The 16517-nt window shown below is 54.1% G+C and overlaps 1 protein-coding gene across 4 annotated transcripts; it reads right to left on the reverse strand.

Annotated features, from left to right (window-relative positions):
- Window positions 1-400: 400 nt before the first annotated feature.
- Window positions 401-16513, reverse strand: CC2D1A (coiled-coil and C2 domain containing 1A). Of its 4 annotated transcripts, none has more exons than XM_006206217.3 (29): window positions 16223-16513; window positions 14704-14839; window positions 12885-13000; window positions 12726-12791; window positions 12328-12462; window positions 11998-12232; window positions 8346-8470; window positions 7968-8040; window positions 7720-7791; window positions 7491-7621; window positions 7339-7411; window positions 6527-6660; window positions 6069-6183; window positions 5815-5987; window positions 5005-5127; window positions 4864-4922; window positions 4656-4772; window positions 3388-3461; window positions 3254-3312; window positions 3084-3135; window positions 2898-2997; window positions 2720-2810; window positions 2287-2424; window positions 2134-2198; window positions 1527-1590; window positions 1308-1434; window positions 1156-1232; window positions 1018-1065; window positions 401-935 (listed from the first exon to the last, which is right to left on the reverse strand). In XM_006206217.3, exons 1-29 carry the CDS (start codon window positions 16280-16282, stop codon window positions 915-917), a joined length of 2859 nt encoding a protein of 952 aa, XP_006206279.2. In that variant the 5' UTR covers window positions 16283-16513; the 3' UTR covers window positions 401-914. The 4 variants fall into 4 exon arrangements, with proteins under 4 accessions (XP_006206279.2, XP_072803653.1, XP_072803651.1 ...); XM_072947552.1 differs by having other exon boundaries at window positions 2134-2195; window positions 6069-6180; window positions 16223-16506; XM_072947550.1 differs by having other exon boundaries at window positions 6069-6180; window positions 16223-16506.
- Window positions 16514-16517: the final 4 nt, after the last annotated feature.

Below are 16517 nucleotides of genomic sequence, written 5' to 3' on the forward strand. Positions count from 1 at the left end.
CCCGCGTGCAGCTGGGGAAGCTGAAGCTCTGGGACGCTAAGTGGGTCAAGCAACTTGGTCCAGGTCCTGCGGCCAGTGAGCGAGAGGGCTGGCTTTCGAGGCCTTGAGACACACATGGGTCACTAAGCACCACCACGTGTGACCTGACCACATGGGTAAACCAAGATAGTCCCAAGGCCACCAGCTGAAGAAACATACGCAGATGCCCTCAGGCCCTCGTGACACACGTGAAGGCCTTCACATGTATCCCCACAGCAAGTGTGTGAGGAGAACACATCCCTCACAGGCACACTCCCCTCAGCCTGCCCCCCTCGCGGGCACCTCTCCGTCTGCTCCCAGGGGAGCTGTCGGGGGACACCCAGCCAGGCACTGAGGGCAGGAGCAAGACACAAAGGCAGGACAGAGTGAGCCGGGTGTGGCCCTGGCTGTTTATTCTGTGTGTCAGCCCTGGGGGCCCAGCTGGGCCAGGGCAACCCTCTGCGGAGCCAACCAGGCTCTGGCTGGCCTCAGTGGCTTCTTTGGGGTGTAGGTGGACTTCGGGGTTAAGGCTGGGAGGGGCAGGAAGTAAAGTGCTTGCAGGGGCCCTTGGGGCTTGGTCCTAGCAGCCCTCCCACCTTGGAGGAAGGCAAGGCGCCGCACACCCCTGGGCTGTGCAAACGGACTCTCTGGGCCCCCCCCAGCCAGGCCTGGGTGAGGGGCACACACAGGCTGGCGGATACCATCCCCAACGCCCCCTGCCAGGGAGGCTCCAGCCAGGCTGGGTGGGCCCAGCGGGGGAACATGTCCATCCAGAGCCGATTGTCCATTGATTGTCTGCTCATCTGGTCGGAGTCTGTGGCCATGTTAGCTCCTCCCAGAGCGGGGGCCTCGGGCTTGCTCCCCGCTCTCCAGGGGCCGCCCGTGCTGTCAGCCCCTCACCTGCGGAGCCGTTGCAGCTGAGGGAGAGGCCGCTGGGGTCAGAGTATGGGACAGGGCCGCAGCTGCCCAGCCCCTGCCCCCAGTGCCCAATCTGCTCACCTCACTCTCGACCAGGTTCCGTCGATACAGGGCCTCCTTTGCGGCCTCCTGGGGTGGGGCGGTGGGCAACAGGTGGTCAAGGGGCAGCCCCTGGCAGCCCTGACCCCCAAACACCCGTCCAGCCCTCGCCCGGCTCACCCTGCTGCCGTCACTGCCCAGGCGCCGGGCGGCCTCTGTGTAGAACTGCAGCTGACGCTCCAGCTGGGCCGCGTACTCTGAGGGAGGAAGGGGGTCAGGATGGGGCTGGCTGCCCCCGGCCCTCCCCCACGGGCCCATCCCTGAGCTCCTACCCCGCCGGATGCCTGGGCCCCCTTGCTCCAGCTGTGCCCTCTGCCACTGGCTGCGTTGTGTGATGTCCTGGTACTGCTGGGCCACCTCCGGGGGCACCGGCCGCCTTGCCTGCCTGAGGGCCAGGATCTAGGGGGTGCAGATGGAGCTATGAGGGCCCTGCCTGGGCCCGCTGACCTCCTCAATCCCACCCCACTGAGCCTAGCCAGGTGGGTACCCACCTTCCGCTCCAGACGCTCTTGGTCGAAGGCCAGCACGCTGAGACTATGCAGGGGCCGGGCTGATCTATGGGGTTGGGGAGGGATGAGGGGCTGCAGGGATACCCCATCCCCGACCCCGTTAATTCAACAGACACACCAGAGAACAGAGGGAGATAAGCCAGGCCCACCTCAGTGCTGCTTGAGCCAACAACCTAATAGGGACAATGACTGTATACCACGTGTCAGGAAGGGCTTCCTGGAGAAGGTGACAGTCAAGTTGGTACTCAAACACAGTTGGGCAGAGGAGCAGGGAGCAAGTGTAGGGATACAGGTGCTCAGTGCACTATAACACAGAGAAGCCCAAAGGCCAGTGAAAACTAAGTGTAGCCAGGAACCAACAGGAGGAAGCGGGGAGAAAGCTGGATATATGACAACGGTCAGATCACAAAAGATCCTAAAGATCAAGCTGAGGAGTTTAAATGAGATGTTCCAGGAAAAGGGGAGCCAGGAGAGGTTTTGGAGTGGGGGAGGGACATGCTCCACTTTGCGCCTGATGGGAAGCTGTCCAAGAAGAGCTGAGGCAAGAAGAAGGGGGGTCTCCCCAGCACAGCCTGGCCCAGCCACCTACCTGTTCCCTGGCTCCCTCGTAGGAGCAGGCAAGGCGGGGGCCTTTCCCTTGGACCCAGAAACCTGCTTCAGGGGACAGAATCAGTCTTGTGAGTCTCGGCCCTCCTTGAACCAAACCTCCCTCCCTCGGGCTACTGATGAGCAGGGGTCTCACTGTGGGCACAGCTGCCGGCACAGGGTCAATGACCAGCCACCTCTCAGTTGTCGTCTCCAACTGCTGGGCCGTCAGGGGTTCCCGAATCCGAACCATCACCTCCAGCCGCCCCCCTGTGGGCCTGCGACCATCCAGGACCTGGGTGGGAGTGAGGGGAGGCTGTTAGGAAGCAGGCAGTGACTCAGGGCCAGAATCAGGGAAAACCAGAGCAATTTCCAAAATAGGAGCCCATGGGTACAGCTGAGACATGAGCTGGTCAGAACAAGCAGAGAGCTGAGAGTGGTTAGGGCTGGGCAATGGGGAGCTCTGGGACTCCAGGGGAGGGCCTGGGTCAGTGGAAGGGACCCCTGGGAGGCTCAGAGCAGGAGCATGTGAGTGACGCTCATGAGTGGCATGGCTACACTGGAGCATTCAGATGAAGTCCACCTCTCACCTCAAGGATCTCCCGGACCTCGCATGCCGTCTCCAGGGCATCCAGCTTCAGTTGGGCTGTGCCCAGGACCCGGTCGGTCTTGAAGAGCCCCCTGTGTGTGTGGGAGGGGACAGGATGGTGGGCCCAGGGCAGCTCCCCCTCCTCCAGAGCCCATGCAAAACCGGCGGCCCCAGCTCACCCCTTGTGGACCACTTCGAACTTGATGCCTTTGGTCTGGATGGCCCTTCGGAAGCCACGGTGACTGCGGTTGATGCAGAGTTTGAACTGCTCCTTGAACTCTGCCAGGGGAAGGAGGAAGGAGGGAAGGGTCAGGCTATGGTTCCACATTCTTTCTGCAAGGGGACTGCCTCCTGCCAAGGCTCACCAGGGGAATCTGTGTTCTTGATCACGCTGGTCTTGTCTTTCTGAGCTTCTTCCTGGGACCAGGCAGGAGGCAAAAAAACTCAGGGGCTGGGGCCTGCACTTGAACCCCTGATGGACCCACTCCCCAGCCTGATGGGGCCTGAGCCTGTCCCTCCCCAGCTCTCTACATACCACATTGGGATAGGGGAAGTCGAACCGAACAAAGACATCCAGGTCACCGGGGGACAGCCCTGTGGGCAAACAAGGGTCAAAGCTGGGCAGAGGGGTGGCCCCCATGGCCCCACCCCTGCCTGCCAGCCCCTCACCTGGGGGTGTGGGCAGGTTGATGCCCTTCACGATGAACAGGAGCATGTCGTTGCTGCTGAGGTCAGGGAAGATCCTTCCAGGAGGGCAGGTGGGAGACAGGCATCTCAGTGTCATTGCCTGCCCACCTTCTCTGCCCTCAGCAGGGCAGGGTATAACCCCCACCCCAGGCTCTAGGCCTGAGTTTTAAAACTAGCCTAGAATTCTCCATCCAGGTCCACCACTGGCTACATTTCAAGTCCTTTCTTCAGTCGGCACAGATTTATTTGGGACCTACTATGTGGCCTCAGTGCTATGGGACCTTTCCTTCCTTGCATAAGATTTCTGGAATCTTCTAGAGTTCACCAACAAATGACCTAACTGCTGTGGGGTCTTCTCTTCCTTGGACAATGCTTCTTGTACACCTACTACATGCCAGCCAATGTCCTCACTGCTGGGGATGCAGAAGTAAATGAGGGAGACCCCATCCCTGTGCTCATGGAGCCCGGGCCAGCTGAGTGGACAGATGGCCAATGAACACGTAAGTAGAGAAACAAACAAAACAACAACTCTGCAGAGAATTAAATCAGGGGAGAGAGTGGAGTGTGCTCAGGAGGGTTGGGCTGCTTCTGACAGAGTGGTCAGGGAGGGCTTCTCAGGGGAGGTAACATCGTAGTTCACTCTGAACATCAAGAAGAGACCGCTATGTGCAGACCTGAGGAACAAGGTCTGAGCAGAGGAAACAGCTGGTGCAAAGGTCCTGAGTGGGAACGTGGCTGGTGAGTCTGATTAATCAAAACGAGGTCTGTGTGGCAGGAGATGAGTGAAGTGGGGACAGTGGGAGGAGATGAGGTGACAGGGAGCCAGGGTGTGCAGGTGTGGGGGAGCCAGGGTAAGGGATGCGGGTTATCTGAGGTGGTGACCTCAGGTTATCCCAGTGGCTGCACCTAACTTCATCTGTAAGTGGGGGAAATGGTCCCGACTCCCTGGGGTGAGAAGACTGAACAGGAGCACGACCAATAACAACCATCCCACAAGCTTGTCCAGGCCTTTGGGATGAGGCACATCTCTGCACTCACTAGATCGTCCCCATTTCCAAACATGTCACTGTCAATACCCCATCACCATCTTTCACTCGGAGGCATGTCATGTGTGCCTCAGGACCCTTGCATGTACTGTGCTTCCACCACCCACCCAAACTCTTCTCCAGAGACAAGTCCTCTGCTGGCTTCCAGGGAGCACAAACCCCTCTCCAAAGGGGTGCCCAGGCCATGGGGCACCGGGGCCTTACTTGATGACGCTGAAGGTTCTCTGCTCAAAGCGAGCTGTGGGCGTAGGGAGACCCCGGGCAAAGGCCTGCTTCAGAATCTCCATGCTCCGCTTACAGTCCTCCGCCAGCTTCTCAAATCTGCCAGCAAGAGGGCCCTGCTCAGGTCCCTGGTCTCGGGGCCAGGCTAGGGGTGCAGAAGTCTGGTGGGGATGGGGGCAGGACTTCTTACTTGGTGGTTTCTGCAATGTTGCCCAGGTGGGTGAACTGGTTGGAGTGGTTCAGGCACATCTGGGGGAGCAGAAGACAGTGAGGGGAGGGTTGGGCGGGGGGCATGCCCTTGTGCTGACCTGGGCAAGGAATCCCCCATCACCTCGTGCTGCTGCCTTATGAGCTTGGTGAGTTCACCATAGCGCCGGGCAGACTCCTGAGACAGACCTGGGCCGGGCCGCTGGACCAGGGCGAAGTCATCCTTGTTGACGGGGGCGGGCGGCACCTGGGGAGAAGGAGGCTCATGGGGAAGGGCCTGCTGGTCAGCAACGGGTAGACCCACCTAGGGCTCTGTGGAAATGTCACCTCTCCTTAGAGAGCCCTTCCCTGACTACTGCTCCATCCCCCAGTCCCTGTTCTTTCTTCTTGCCCAAGGAGAAAAGCAATGCTCAAAGAAAAGCAGATGGTCCTGCCCAAAATGGCAGAATCTGTTAACCATTTTCCCCCAAGCCTGATCTCCATCCTCTCTTCCCTAATAATGGAGTTCTGGCTGGGTACACAGCAGCCTAGCAAGAGACTACATGTCCCAGCTAGGTGTGACCATGTGACTCAGTTCTGGCCAATGGGAGACAAGCAGAAGTGATGGCAAATCCACGTAACTTCCCATAGCCTGGATGCAGATAAGACATGACTCCACTTTAACCATATGGACAAGAATGACCTCCTAGGGTAGCAAAGCAACAAGATAGAAAGAACCTGGGCCCTGGAGGGCTTTGTCTTTCAGAGACCAGCATGCCTTGAATGTTACATGGAAGAAATACAAATGTCTGTCTTGTTTCAGCCACTGTCTTATGGGGGAAGGGAGTACTTTTAACCTGACCCTGACTAATACACTCCAAGTCACATGGCTGCTAAGTGGCACAAGCCTGATGGGCGAGCGCCTGGGAAGGTCCGGTAGGCCTGGAGGGTTCACCTTGGCAATGTCCACAGGCAGCCCATTGCGTGAGGCCTCCAGCATGGGCTCCAGCCCCTTGGCCTGGCGCAGGTGCATCTTGGCGCCCTCCACATCGTTCTTCTGCTTGGCTCGCAGCGCAGCCTGCAGGAGCTGCTTCTTTCGGCTCTCCAGGAAAGCCAGCTGCTGCTGGGCTGTGGGCACAGTGGCATCTTCAGGTGCTGCCCAGACCATGGCCAGGCAACAGGCAGCCGGGGTGGAGAGGGTGTACTTACCTCTGGTGGATGTGCCTTTGGGGGCTGATTTGGCTGCTGGGGTGGATCCTGACTGGGGCGCCCTTGAGGGTGGGGCTTTGGGCTGAGCCGTGGGGGCTGCAGGGCTGTTGGGCTGCTGAGAGGTGGAGACGAAGTCAGGGCTTTCCCAGAGCCTATGATGAGCCCACTCCCCAAAAGAGTCAGGGCCGACACTGACAACACTAACCGTCTTAGTTACTATTTCCTCAGCAGTGAACACAACATAGGATCTTGTTCACACTGAATCTCTGCAACAGCCCTGGGAGAGGGCGACTGTTACTGTGCTCAGCACAGAGGAGCCCAAGGCTCCGAGAGCACAGGGACTTGCCCCAGCCAGGAAGCGGCAGGGCCGGGTGTGAAGCCAGTTCTTTCTGGCTCAGGGTCAGGACTACTGGGGCTTTGTTTCCCTTGCCTCACCCCACGGCCCCAGCCCCTCACACCTTCTTAGGCTCCTCATCGTCTTCGTCCTCTGGGCCTTCGTCCTGGTTGGCCAGCTTCATGGCAGTCTCTAGGACCCCCACCAGGCTCTGTTGGGTGGGCTCAGTGGCCTCCAGGCCCTGGATCGGGGGAAAGCCTGGGTGGCCAGTTGGGACCAGTCAGGAGGGGAAGACCCACACCATAATGGGGGAGACAAAGGTTCCTCCCCCACTAAGGAGCCTCAGGCCATTGAACACCAGGAAGGAGCTGCTGCTGGTTCAGTGGCGACACCAGACCATTCCAACCTCCCTCCTGCCTTTGGCTCTGCTTGCCTGACCCAGGGCCTTGACCAGACTCCAACAGGCAAGCACTGTGAGGTGGTGTGCTGGGCGTAAGAGGTAGTCCTGGGCCTGGAGGGACTCCCGGGGGGCCAAGGTACAGAGACCTAATTGCTCTTGTGAGGGACACACAGGCAGCTCTGAGATCCCAGCGGATGCCTCCAACCCACCGAGGGGCTGGTGTATGGCTGAGGAGGTATCTGTACAGCTGAGAGCTGATGACTAGGAAGGCGGGAGCTGAACAAAGAGGAGATGGAGGGATTGGGAGTGGTGGCTGGTGAACAGGCTCTCCAAATGAAACCCCCTGATTTTTAGTGTTTGCCAATTTCCACGGTGTAAACACTGCCACTCTGACTTATCTTAAGCTACTAATTGTTTAAGAAGCTTACAGAATTTCTGAATGTACAGCAATCAGCTCTCTGAGACTGTACAGTCGGAAGGAATAGCACCTGCAAAGTCTCTGAGGCTGGGGGGTGGGGACCGGGGGCGGGGCCTACCCGGGGGCACTGGCAGCTCGGCCACGTCCACGGCTCGCCCAGCCTTGTGGGCTCGGACGGCGTCTTGGTATTGCTGCAGGGAACACAGGTTGTTAGGGCTTCTGGGTGAGGTCTCCAGGGGCTGCCAACCCACCCACTCGGCCTCCACCCACCTTGACGATGCGCTCGTGCATGCGAGCTTTCCGCTGGTCCCCCTTGGTCTTGGCCTGAGCTGCCGCCACGCGGTACCGCTCCATCCGCTGCTCTAGTGCCTCCAGGAGAGTCTTTGGGGGTGGAGGAACCTCTGGGCGGGACCGGGAGAGTGGGGCAGGATTAAGACTCTAGAGAAGGGTAGACTGTCTCGTTCTAGCCTGCCCAGCCCACAGGGTCCCAGGAACACACCTGGCATGGATGGCACTGCAGCAGGCGCTGGAGGCTGTGGTGGCGGTGATGGCGGGTCCGGGGGCAGCTGGTCTAGGAGCAGACAGTGCCCGTCCAATGAGGGGCTTGCTTGTGGTTGCCCCCTCCCCTCAACCAGGCTGGTCTGGCCTGGCGGGGGTCCCTGGACCTGACCAATGGGGTTGCAGCATCAGGAAGAACTTAGCAGAGGCCTCCAGCCGTCCTGGAGGGTGTCAGGGAGGGGTCCTCACCAGGTGGAGGGGGCAGGCGAGATAGGTCCACAGGCTCCCCTCGGCTCAGGGCCTCCAAGACTGCATCAAAGCTCTGGGAGAAGGAAGGAGATCAGGGGAGGAGGCTGCAGCTGGGAGTCAGGCCCCCCGGGGAGCCTCCATGCTCTGCCACGTAATGGAGGAATCCCAGCACTGTCCCTTCCTTTCCAGCAGCTTACCCAAGCCTCTTCCGGACACCTATGCCCATTTCACAGAGAGGGTAAACTGAGGCTTCAAGAGGTGCAGCAAACTATAGCTATAGAGTGACCAGGATTCAAATTTGCATCTTTCTGACCCCAGAGGCCCTGATCTTTGCCCTCATGCTTTGTCAGAAGCATCCTGCCCTCTCTCTGGACACACCTTGGCCACACGGAAGTATCTGGCGGCAGCAGCAGTATCTCCCTGCTGCTTCGTGTGGAGGGCGGCTAGCTTGTACTCACGCTGGCGGCTCTGCAACTGGGCCAGGGGGCCAGGGCTGCATGGAGCTGGAAGGGAGAACAGCACACAAACCATTTCTACTTAAGTCTCTTAGGCTTAGGCTCACTTTTTAGATGTGAGAATTAAGGCTCAGAGAGGGAATGTTGCCTCCCCAAGGTCACACAGCCTGAAGATGGCATGATGGGGACTCAACCCCATGACAGTCTCTGGAGCCACTACTGTTTTGCCCCCAAGAGAATTTTGGAAAACTTTATGTATCCCTACCTGTTTCTAAGTTGACATCTAAAACTTTATTTAAAGTTTAAAAAGTGGTGAGGGTTGTCATTCCCAGTGTCTTTAAATACTGACACTCGAAAAAGAAAACCATCACTCCACTCTTTTAAATCTCATGTGTCCCAACTACTACGGAGATTTGAAACTCACCAATATTTACTTTTCATTTTATTTTTTTAAATCGCGGTAAAATACACATAACCTAAAATTCACCATCTTAACCCTTTTTAAGTGTATGGTTCAATGAAATTAAGTACATTCACATTATTGTGCAACCATTACCACCATCCACCTCTAGAACTTCTCATCTTCCCAAACTGAAACTCTGCCTCCATTAAATGCTAATTTCCGATTCCCCCTCCCCTATCCCAGGGCATTCACCATTCTACTTTCTCTATGAACTTGACTACTTTAGGGACCTTGTGTAGTTAGAATCATACAGTATTTGTCCTTTTGTGACTGGCTTATTTCACTCAGCATAATGTCTTCCAGGTTCATCCATGTTGTAGCATGTGTCAGAATTTCCTTCCTTTTTAAGGCTGAATAATATTCTATTGTATGGATGGTCCACGTTTGTTTATCCATTTACAAGCACACCACCGAGGTATTACATGTTCAGTTTCAGACCACCGCAATACAGCAGTTATCAAAATAAAGTGAGTCACACAATGTTTTTGGTTTCCCAGTGCACATAAATGTTATGTTCACACTACACTATAGTCTATTAAGTATGCAACAGCATTATTTCTAAAAAAAACAACATTCATACTTTAATCAAAAAATACTTCATTGTTAAAAAGTGCTAACTAACCCCTGAGCCTTTAGCAAGTCGTAGTAGTAACATCAGAGACCACTGAACCATTAGACTGCGAGCTCCTTGAGGGATTTTGTCTTAATCATTGTTAAACCCAATGCCTTGTACCATGCCTGGCACATAAGAAGTGCTCAGTAAACGTTTGAACAAATCAGTGAGTGAGTGCGTGTGTGCATGAGTGCACAAGTGAATTGTAAAACTGATAATACTTGGCTTGTCTACCACAAGAAAAAAAAAACATCATTGATCACAAATGCCCATAACAAATATAATAGTAACGAAAAAGCTTGAAATACTGCGAGAATTACCAAAATGAGACACAGAGACACAAAGTGAACAAATGCTGTTGGGAAAACAGTGCCAATAAACTTGCTCAAAGTAAGACTACCACAAACCTTCAATTTGTTAAAAAAAAAAAAAAAAAAACAAAGTTGGCGAACTGCAATAAAGCAAAGCTTGAGAACGAGGTGTGTCTGTATCTGTCAATGGACACTGGATTTTTTTCTACCTTTTGACTATTATAGATAATATTACTGTGAACACGAGTGTACAAATACCTCTCCAAGCCCCTGCTTTTAATTCTCTTGTGTATATACCAATATTTACTTTTAAACACATGCAGGGTTCACTTTCAGCAATTGGGAATTTTAGATCTTTTATTTACCTCCACGTCTCCCACAGAACTCTAACCTAACGTGATATATGTGGGCACTTGAAAGCCTTTCTGTGGCTACCTTATTGCACGCTGAAATGTACATCTATGCAGTGTGTCAACAGAGTTGGGAAACAGACGGTTAAGCTGCTTTTTAAATGGTGCATTACTTACAGTTTCAAATGATAGGCTCAATGCCTTTTCAGGGGGAAGTATCCCTAACTTGAAAGCAATAGGTACAATTGTTGGTATAAAAAAACCCAAAGTACAATAGATACACCACCCAGCGTCTACAGATCCTAGAAACACCCAGAAAACAGCACGCGTTGGACTTTTTCAGACTGACTGGACCCAGTTTTAAGTTTCGGCGGCCTTGCCTGAGAAGGTGTCTGCAGGTTGAAGCAAAACACCTTGACATTTGACTGGCTTCATTTCCTGTCATTGCAAGTCTCTCTCAGGGTTAAAGAATTTTTCTTCCTGGGTCGAATTATTGTCACAATTATTACTAGCATGAAATTGAGCAAAGCCTAAATATATTGAGCTTTCTGATAAATAATTTTTATATACCAAGAGTAACATTTTATTGGCAAGGTAGCGCTTGCTGACATGGTGGGGGCTGAGTCCACCCCCTAAAATTTAGCTCCTGTTTCCTCCATTTTTTTTTCTACTTTCCTTTTTTTTTTAATGTGTAGAGAAACCTGCTTCACACCAACAAATAGATGGGAAGAGACAGAGTCATTATTGTGACATCATGCGATTCCCTGAGCCCTGGCCAAACTATATACCAAACACCCCATTATGATTTAGAGACCAGGTGTTCAGTTTCTGAACCCCCGGCTGTTGTTTTAAGTATTTCTCTGTTTCCTGCTGGGATAGAATTTGCCCCTGGGGCAGAGCCCCATGTTCATATTCTAGAAGCATCCATATTACGTGGGCACTCCTTTCCTGAAGTGGGAGAGGGAGAAGTTGGGAAACAAAACTTCTTGGGAAATGCATCCTCCAGGAGGTGAGTTTTAGGAAAAAAGACAGACAAGCTGAGGGTTGGGAATTATTCATTTAAAACTCTAGGTGTGGGAATGTTACTCAGCCCTGAAATAAATGGAGTTCTGACATACATTAGCTGCAACATGCCAAGTGAAGGAAGCCAGACACAGAAGGACAAACAGTATACGGGTCTCCTTACGTGAAATATCTACGGGGGGCAAATCCAGAGACAGAAAGTAGAATAGAGGTTACTGAGGGCTGGAGAAGAGGGAATGGGGAGTTAGTGCTTCATGGGGACAGAGTTTCTCTTTGGGGTGATGAAAAAGTTTTAGAAATAGATAGAAGCGATGGTTGCATAACATTGTGAATGTGCTAAATGCCACTCAGTTGCACAATGAAAAATGGTTAAATGGCAAATAGTTACTTGTTTTTTAATTTTTTAAACTGAGACATTTATTGTCCCTCTTTCTGAGGCAGAAAGTAATCAGATCTTAATCAGATACTGCCAAGCTCTACCTCCTGTTTGGTAACATAGGTAACACAGCAAAGCCATGCATTTTATAAAAACAATATGCCCATATACTATAAACCCTTTAGGAAGAGACATGTGACCAATGAAAGGACACAGAGCTTTTTCAGTATTAGCCTCTCACAAATGTTTTGTTACACATATTCTGCTGTCACCACACAAAAAACCTCTCTGTGCGCCGTGTACCCCTTGGAAGGTAGGATTTGAGGAGAGAAGGGTGTTAAAAATGCCTAACACTCAGTGCAGGGCCTGCAGCTCCACAGACAGGCCTACCACTGAAAACCCCCCACCCCATGTCAGCCCAGCCCTGCCCCTGGCCTACCTGGGGGCAGCTGGGGCTTAGCCGACACCAGGGATGAAGCTGGGGCAGTGGAAGGAGGACCCTCCACGATGACCTTGGGATCTGGGGCCGGCAGGTTTGTAGGGGTCGGCTGGGCAGGTGCAGGGGTGCAGCTGGGTGTGGCCACTGGGCCCTTCCCCACAGCCACAGGCGGCGGGATGTCCCCTTCATCGATGGTGTTGCCCTTCCGGACGGAGGCCAGCAGGTTTTCAAGCGTCTGAGAGAAGGTGTGAACGTGGGTTTGCGGGGAGCCTGGAGCTGGGTGCAGGGGGCAGTGGTGAGGTCCCAGCACCCTCCTGTCTGCCCGCTTACCTTGAGCCCCCGGTCGTAGCGCCGCATCTTGGCACCATCTCCGGCTTGTCGAGCGCTTTCGATCGCTGTCTGGTAGAGGGCCAGCCTCTCCTGCAAGGTGGCCTCCACCCCTGGGCTGGGGGTTGTGGCCTTTGGCTGCGGGAGGGGCCAGGCGGATGGTCTGGGTGGTGACCCTACTCGGGCCCGCCCCGACAGCGGCCTTGGTTGAATACCTACTACACACCAGGCATGTGGCTGCTCTAATCCCAGAGGGGACGAAATCATCATCCCATTTCCCGGGGCAGAGAACTGGGGCTCAGAGGCATCCTGCCACCTGCCCCAGGCCCCATGGCTGAGAGGGGAAGAAAAGCAGGGCCTTGAACCCTGGGCTGCAGGGACCAGTGTCATCAGAAGTATACCTGGGCCACAGGAGGGTGGGACTCCGAAGCCTTCTGTTCCTCCCCTAGGACCTCATTCAGTTCCGCCTGCAGGGACACATGGTCGGGGACCAGTCATGAGGGCCTGCTGGACGGGGCAACAGCAGGAGAAAGGTCCCCTGTCCCATCCTGCGTGCTCACCAGCAGGTCGTCATCAGCCTCCACATCCTCCTCGTCCGTCCCCTCCTCGTCATCCTCATCTGGGTCTCTCATGCACAGGCTGGCCATCTTCTCAATGGCCTCCATGGGAAGGGGACCTGGAAGCAGGGGGAGGCCCCAGCTGGACCAGGATCCTTGAAGAGCCCCCAGCCTCCTATCCCGGTGACCCACAGCCCCGAAAAATAGGATAGCAGGCTGTAGGGCAGCAAGTCCCCCTCCCAGGCTTTCCATGGCACTCCACTGCCCTCGGACCCATCAGGCATGACCCCACTCCCCGCCAACCTCCCTGGCCTGAACTCTTCCTTATCAAACTGGAATTGGAGCCCCAGATCTGCAACTTTCTCACTGTGTGACCTCCGGCAAGTCACTTCACCTCCCTGGGCCTCAGTCTTCCCATGTGTTAGATGGGGACACAACGGTCTCTCCCTCACAGGTAGACTGTGGGGACTAAAGGTAAGTGAAGCTCTTAGAATAGCTTATTATCAGCATTTTGTTATTCCTGTTATTCTCATTATTCGTGGTATCTATGTTTTATGAAGTTGCCACAAACACAGAGTTAGTGAACACTGAACCATTGCCCCTGGAGGAAATACAGCGCTAAGTTCCCGTGAGCCTCTGGGCACAACATTTTTGTCAACTGGTCATACATAACCTTGCTTTATGTGCGTTTCTATTTAAAGATACCTAATTTATACACACAAACACACACACACATAGACACACACACTCATACACATAGACGTACACAGACACCCACACGCATTACACACTCATTAAAGAAAACACATCTAACTTAATATAGTTGATTTGTTAACATTGAACTTTGAAGCCAACAGCACAGTAACTCATGCCTGAATGAAACTTATCTGTAAGGTACATCCCAGCCTTCTTATACTTAGGGACAGCAGACAGCCAGCACTACACATGGGGAACATTTGGATCAGCAAAATCACCAACAAAAGCAGAAAAAGGAGAAAAACATGGCACCAAGCAGATCAAGAAAAGGGTACACTTATAGTATGTGCTGAGACAAGGAGGCAGAGTATCGCCTCAGCTGGAAACATGCAAATGGTGTGACTCAAACTTTTTGCAGCTCTGTGCATGTCTGTGAAGGACTGCAAAAGCGCTACAAGCACTGATTTGGGGGTTACAAATAAAGTTAAGCCAGTAGGTGAATTAACAAATTTGAAATATAGGAATGATGGATATGGGGATCGTTAATGAGGATCAGCTATGTTACTAAAAAGTATAAAGGCTCTGTTTGCCCTGAGCTCCAGCCCCACTTGATCACTGCAGAGTCCCCTGACCCCCGCCATCACTGCCAGGGCCTCTGCATGTGCCCCGACCCCTTTCCTCACAGAAGCGCTCCCCAAGTCTTCACATGGCCCGTGCCTTTGAGTGTGCCTCCTCCAGGAATCCCAGTCCAGCTCACAGGCCTCCCCCATTGTTCTGTGCTTCGGGTTGGAGGACATGCCAGGTCCTGTGTGAAGTGTCTGATAAACTTAGAAGACTAACTCCTATGATAAAAGCATGGTCATTATTCCCATTTTACAGACAGGGAAACCGAAGCCCACACAGGTGCTGAGATTCATCAAGTCACACAGACAGTATGTTGCAGAGGTGGGATTCAAACCCTCATTCTGGGTCCAGAGTTAATCTCTTAACCTCTTACCCAGACTGTAGGTTCCAGGAAGGCAGGGACCTTCGCTATCTCCATTCCCCCATCTTCCCAGCACCCAGCTCCACACCCTGCCCATAGCAGGAGTTCAGAAAATGTTCAGGGGTGTGTTGAAACTCTCACCTTTGCCTTTAAGCTTCTCCAGGGCTTGGGGTTGGCCCCCCACCAAGGCCAAGAACTCAGCCTCCAGTTCCTCATCATTAACTCCATCCTCAGGGATCATCAGGCCATCTGGGGAGAGGTCAACCAGCAGGCCCAGCTTGGGGAACAGGGAGGGTACAGTCAGACCTTGGGATGCACCTCAACTGGCCAGAGGCAACCATGATGGACCTGGAGTTCCCTTGGGAGAAAGGGAACCCAGGGCTCCTGGGGAAAGCTATTTCCCTGGGGAGTGCCAGGAAGCTGGAACAGGCTCAGAACACAACAGGTGTCCCAAGATGGGCCAGGCCCTCTGGCACAGATCAACGTGGGGCAAAGGGCAGGTGGAGCGACCCAGCTCCCGGCTGTGAGCCCATACCCTTGATGCGCTGCTAGCCAAGTTCAGTGGGGGAAAGAAGGCCCCATGCCCTTTCCAAAGCAAAGCCACTCTGCACATCTAGTCTTTTCCTTTCCAGCATCTTCAGCAGAGGGAGCCACGCAGGAAGGCTGGAGGTGTCAAGAGCAATTAGAAGCCCAGACAACAAAGAAGTTGAAAGTGGGGTCTTTGCTGTGTAATATACCTGTCTTCCTATCCTATTCTGGTTAATGGCCAGTCATGGTGCGATAATATTAAGTTGACCTACACAAAATTATCCCCCTTTCTGTGAGTCAAAAATGGTCAAGTATCAGCAATTATATATGGCTCCATCTACTAGCAATGATGATGACAGCACTTATTATGTGCTATGTTCTAGCACTTTCCATAAACTATCTCAATGAATTTTCATAATTGTCCTGTGACATAGGGACTCTTAGGGCCTCCATTTTACATATGAGGAAACTGAGGCTTAGAGCCATGAAGTCAAGTGTCCAATGTGCAGAAGCCAGGAGAAAATTTCAGGTCAGCCAGACTCTAAAACTTGGGCACTAAGCTATGGCCTAGGCTCCTTCCATCAAAGCTGAGGAAAATCAAACTCTCCCAGTGCCTGGGGCAAAAGAGATGAGAGAGTAAGACGAGGCCCAAACACAGTCCTGTGGGCTCATGGCAGCAGCTCTGGATTTGCGCTTAGCTCTGGCCAAGCAGTTAATCCCTATGACCTTGGGCAGGTGTCTTTACCTCTCTGGGCCTCAGTGTCCTCGTCTGTACAATGGGGATGAAAAAAGTCTGACCTGGCCCGGCTAATGCGAGGGTTCTGCAAGTGCTCAGGTCAGGTGAGCACTACCCAAGGTCCGAGGCCTTCCTCTCCTAGACTGGAGCTGCTGCGGCAACAGGTGGCTCTGAGCTCTGGGCGGGGCGCCAGGAGCTGGGGAGCCGGGGCTAGTAGGCCGCACTTTGGGGGGAGTTGAACCTAACCTGGGGGGCGGGGACCCGGGCTCACCTGGGGGTGAAGATCAGATTCCACGGGGGGCGGGGGCAGGGGTGGGCAGGGCTCCTTTGAACGTGTGAAAAGGATCGGAAGGGTGGGAAGGTTTCCCTCAGTCGAGCCATGGGATACAGACTCACCTGGCGGGCGGTGGCAGCGCCTCGGCCTGGAGGTCCCGGGGGTCCCTTCCTCTTGTGCATCTTCCAGGCTGGATACTTGGACCACTGGCCCCTGGCCTGGCCTTGCCCTGACTCCTCCCCCCGGGCCTATGGCCGCGCACGCGACCTTCCTGAACCCCGCGCCCCTCGTTGGCGCCTGGCGACCGCCGTCCCGCGCCCTCAGCCCCACGGGTGGCGGCCCAACTTCCGCCTCGGCCCTTGGGCGCCGCGGTACCGGAGCGCAGCCACTGGACTTGCCGGGCCCGCCCCACTGAAA

Source organism: Vicugna pacos, chromosome 22 (assembly GCF_048564905.1).
Source record: "Vicugna pacos chromosome 22, VicPac4, whole genome shotgun sequence".
NCBI lineage: Eukaryota > Metazoa > Chordata > Mammalia > Artiodactyla > Camelidae > Vicugna > Vicugna pacos.

Bases quoted from the DNA above. Each gene is read 5' to 3' on its own strand.
- CC2D1A (XM_006206217.3), bottom strand. From the start codon at position 16,282: ATGCACAAGAGGAAGGGACCCCCGGGACCTCCAGGCCGAGGCGCTGCC. The intron at 5,988-6,068 runs GTAAGTACACCC...CTGTGCCCACAG, and splicing joins CAAAGGCACATCCACCAGAG to CCCAGCAGCAGCTGGCTTTC. The intron at 3,313-3,387 runs GTGAGGGGCTGG...GTTTGCCCACAG, and splicing joins CAACCTGCCCACACCCCCAG to GGCTGTCCCCCGGTGACCTG.